General features: G+C 44.1%; 1 protein-coding gene across 1 annotated transcript in view; it reads right to left on the reverse strand.

The window, feature by feature from the left end:
• Positions 1-2,504: 2,504 nt before the first annotated feature.
• AGABI2DRAFT_144648 (hypothetical protein) overlaps positions 2,505-3,105 on the reverse strand; it is a gene marked incomplete at both ends in the record, with an annotated part of 3,027 nt that continues 2,426 nt past the window's right edge. The window contains 2 exons of the mRNA XM_006463249.1: positions 2,505-2,609; positions 2,743-3,068. Of these exons, the coding sequence (XP_006463312.1) occupies positions 2,505-2,609; positions 2,743-3,068 (431 nt within the window). The remainder of the gene's footprint in view (positions 2,610-2,742; positions 3,069-3,105) is intronic.

The raw sequence follows: 3,105 nt of genomic DNA on the forward strand, positions 1-3,105 counted from the left end.
GGTATATGGTCCGATGAATTTCTCCGTAAGTTTCCAGGTAGGTCGTCCCTGGATTTGAAGGTCCCGGGTAGCCAATAGAACTTTATCTCCTACTTTGTACTTAACCGCTTCTCCTCTGCTTCTATCCGCATACCTCCGCATGTCGTCTTGTGCCTTTTTTAGGGCCGCTTGAGTTTCCTCGTGTTGAAGTTTCATGCGGTCCGCAAAGTCTGCTGCCGCCGGGTGATTGCCTTGTCGTCGAAGATCGAAGCCAGTTCTTGGATGTCTTCCCACGTTGACCATAAATGGAGTTTCCTTTGTTGATGATTGTTCTTTATTGTTATAGGAAAACTCCGCCGTTGCTAACCAATCAGGCCAATCAGTTTGTCTATGATCGACAAATGATCGGAGGTATTGCTCTAGTTCTTGATTGGTTCGTTCGGTTTGGCCATCTGTCTGTGGGTGGAACGCCGTAGATAACCTGGTGTCGATTCCCAACATTTTATTCAACTCTTTTGTAAAGTCTGCAGCGAATTGCGGTCCCCTATCTGAGATCACCGTTTCTGGTAATCCATGCAACTTCCATACGTGATCCCTGAACAACTTAGCTAGTCCTAGCGCTGATGTCGTTTCCGTAGTTGGGATAAAATGAGCCATTTTACTGAAGCGATCACACACCACCAAGATCGAATCCATTCCCTGAGATTCTGGTAATTTTACTATGAAGTCGACGGATACGTCGGCCCATGGTTTTGTAGGGATAGGGTTTGGCATTAGTTTTCCTGCCGGTGGTGTTGGTCGGTTCTTATTTCGTTGGCATTGGTCGCATCCTTCCACGTACTTCTGGACTTGTTTAGTGACGCCTGGCCACCAGTAGTTGCGTGTTACCATTTCGACTGTTTTCCATTGTCCTCCATGTCCGGCAATGGGAGTATCGTGATGTAGTCGGATTATTTTTGTCCTCAGTGTTTCGTCTTTCGGTACATAGACTTTTCCTTCTTTTAGCACTAGTCCTTCTTCCAGTTTCCACTCGTCTCCTCTTAACGACTTCACCTTTGCCCGCTTCATCTCTTCCACTGCTTTTACCACGTCGTCTTCCTTTGCTTCTGATTTTCGGATTTCATCTAATATTCCTTCTTCCTCCGCGTTGATTAGCATATGACCTTCTTCCATTGCTCGAATTGCGAAATACTCTGGTTTCAACAAGGTTTGATCCTTGTTATCGTCCTTTGTTCCTTGTTCAAAGTCAGGTCTTCTGCTCAATGCGTCTGCCTTCCCCATTGTCTTTCCTGGGCGGAATTTTAATTCGAAATTGAATCTAGATAGATATAAGGCCCATCTGGCTTGTCGTCGATTTAGTTGTTGGGCTTTCGCGAAGTATTCTAGATTGCGATGATCTGTCCAAATTTCGAACTTATGTTTCGCCCCTTCCAGGAAGTGTCTCCATTCTTCTAAACACCGCATAATTCCCAGCATCTCCCTATCGTGAATGTCGTAGTTTCGTTCCGTCTCCGTCATTGATTTGGAGATGTATGCTACTGGCCTCCACTTTCCGTCTTCACATTTCATTGCCAACTCTCCACCCGTGGCGTAAGCCGATGCATCAGATTCCACTTTTAACTCTTTATCCAATTCTGGGGCTACTAGGATTGGGTGTGATGTGAATCTTGCTTTTAGCGTACCAAAGGCCTCCTCTTCTTCATCTCCCCAACTCCATTTCTTGTCCTTTTTAGTTAATGCGTGTAATGGTTTTGCAATACTGGCGAATTTTTCAATGAACCGTCAATAGTAATTTGCCAGTCCCAAGAATCTTTGTACATCTTTAACGCATTTTGGAGTCGGCCACTCTACTACGTCTTTGACTTTCCTTTCCTCCATCTTGATTCCGTTTCTCCCTATTATACATCCCAAAAATCCCATTTCACTTCGTTTCCATTCACACTTTTCTGGTTTTGCGAATAGATCATTGTCCATCAACCTCTGCAACACTTCTTCCACCACCTTATCATGCTCTTCTTCATCATCTGTTCCTATCAAGATATCGTCAATAAATACAGCCACTTTTCCAGTATTTACTAAGTCCCTAAAAAGTTCGTTCATCATAGTCTGAAAAGTAGCAGGCGAATTTGTAAGTCCAAAAAACATAACAGTGGGTTCAAAGGCACCCATGAAAGTAGTAAAGGCTGCCTTCCACTCGTCTCCCTCTTTTATCCTAATGTTATTGTAACCCCAACGTAAATCTATCTTCGAAAATAATCGTTTGCTACCCATAGTGTCTATAAGTTCAGAAATTAAAGGTAAAGGATAATTGTTCTTAATTGTCCAATCATTTAAAAATCGATAGTCCTGTACCATCCACTTCTTTCCATCCTTTTTCGGCACAAAGAATACTGGCGAAGTCTGGGGAGATTTCGATGGTCTGATATATCCTTTTCGGAGTTGATCTTTAACGAATGCTTGAACTTCTTCTCTTTCGTTTGGTGATAAGGGATATATCTTTCCTTTCTTGGGTTTGAAATCTTCCTTTAATTCGATAGCATGATCCCAGGGTTTCCTAGTAGGCATTCTCTCCGATTCTTTTTGTTTGAATACTTTAAGGAATTTGTGAAACCGTCTTGGTACCACTTGTTCTACTGAATCCATGCTTCGAATTTCTTCTTCCTCCGGCATCTCCTCTGTCATTCCTCTCACCCACGTTTCTAGTTGTTTTCCTTCTTCTCTACTCCTATTTTTCTTTTGGGCGCTTATTCGTTTAGGACGTACCTGTCCAGCCTCCGCTTGTCCCGCGGTGGCTGTCTTGCTGTTATCTTCTTCTAGACGTTCTGCCTTTTCCCCATTTAATCGGTCAGCCACGTCACCGGGTGATTGTGCCCACCCCTCAGCTTTCTCTTTGGGTTGTTGCGCCAACCCCTCAGCTCTACCATTAGCACGCCTGTTACGTGCCAATTCCCTAGCGAATGCTGCTTCAACTCCCAATGCGATCCCTTCGATGATGTTTTTAGGAGTGGTGAATCTCCCTACTGCCTTGTTCACCCGTTCGTATCTTTCTTCCTCATCTCTGATTTCTGCCTGCTCTTCTTCATATGCTTCTATCTTGGCCATGGTTGGACCTTCCTCCTCGTCATC

This window comes from Agaricus bisporus, assembly GCF_000300575.1.
Source record: "Agaricus bisporus var. bisporus H97 unplaced genomic scaffold AGABI2scaffold_8, whole genome shotgun sequence".
Classification (NCBI taxonomy): domain Eukaryota; kingdom Fungi; phylum Basidiomycota; class Agaricomycetes; order Agaricales; family Agaricaceae; genus Agaricus; species Agaricus bisporus.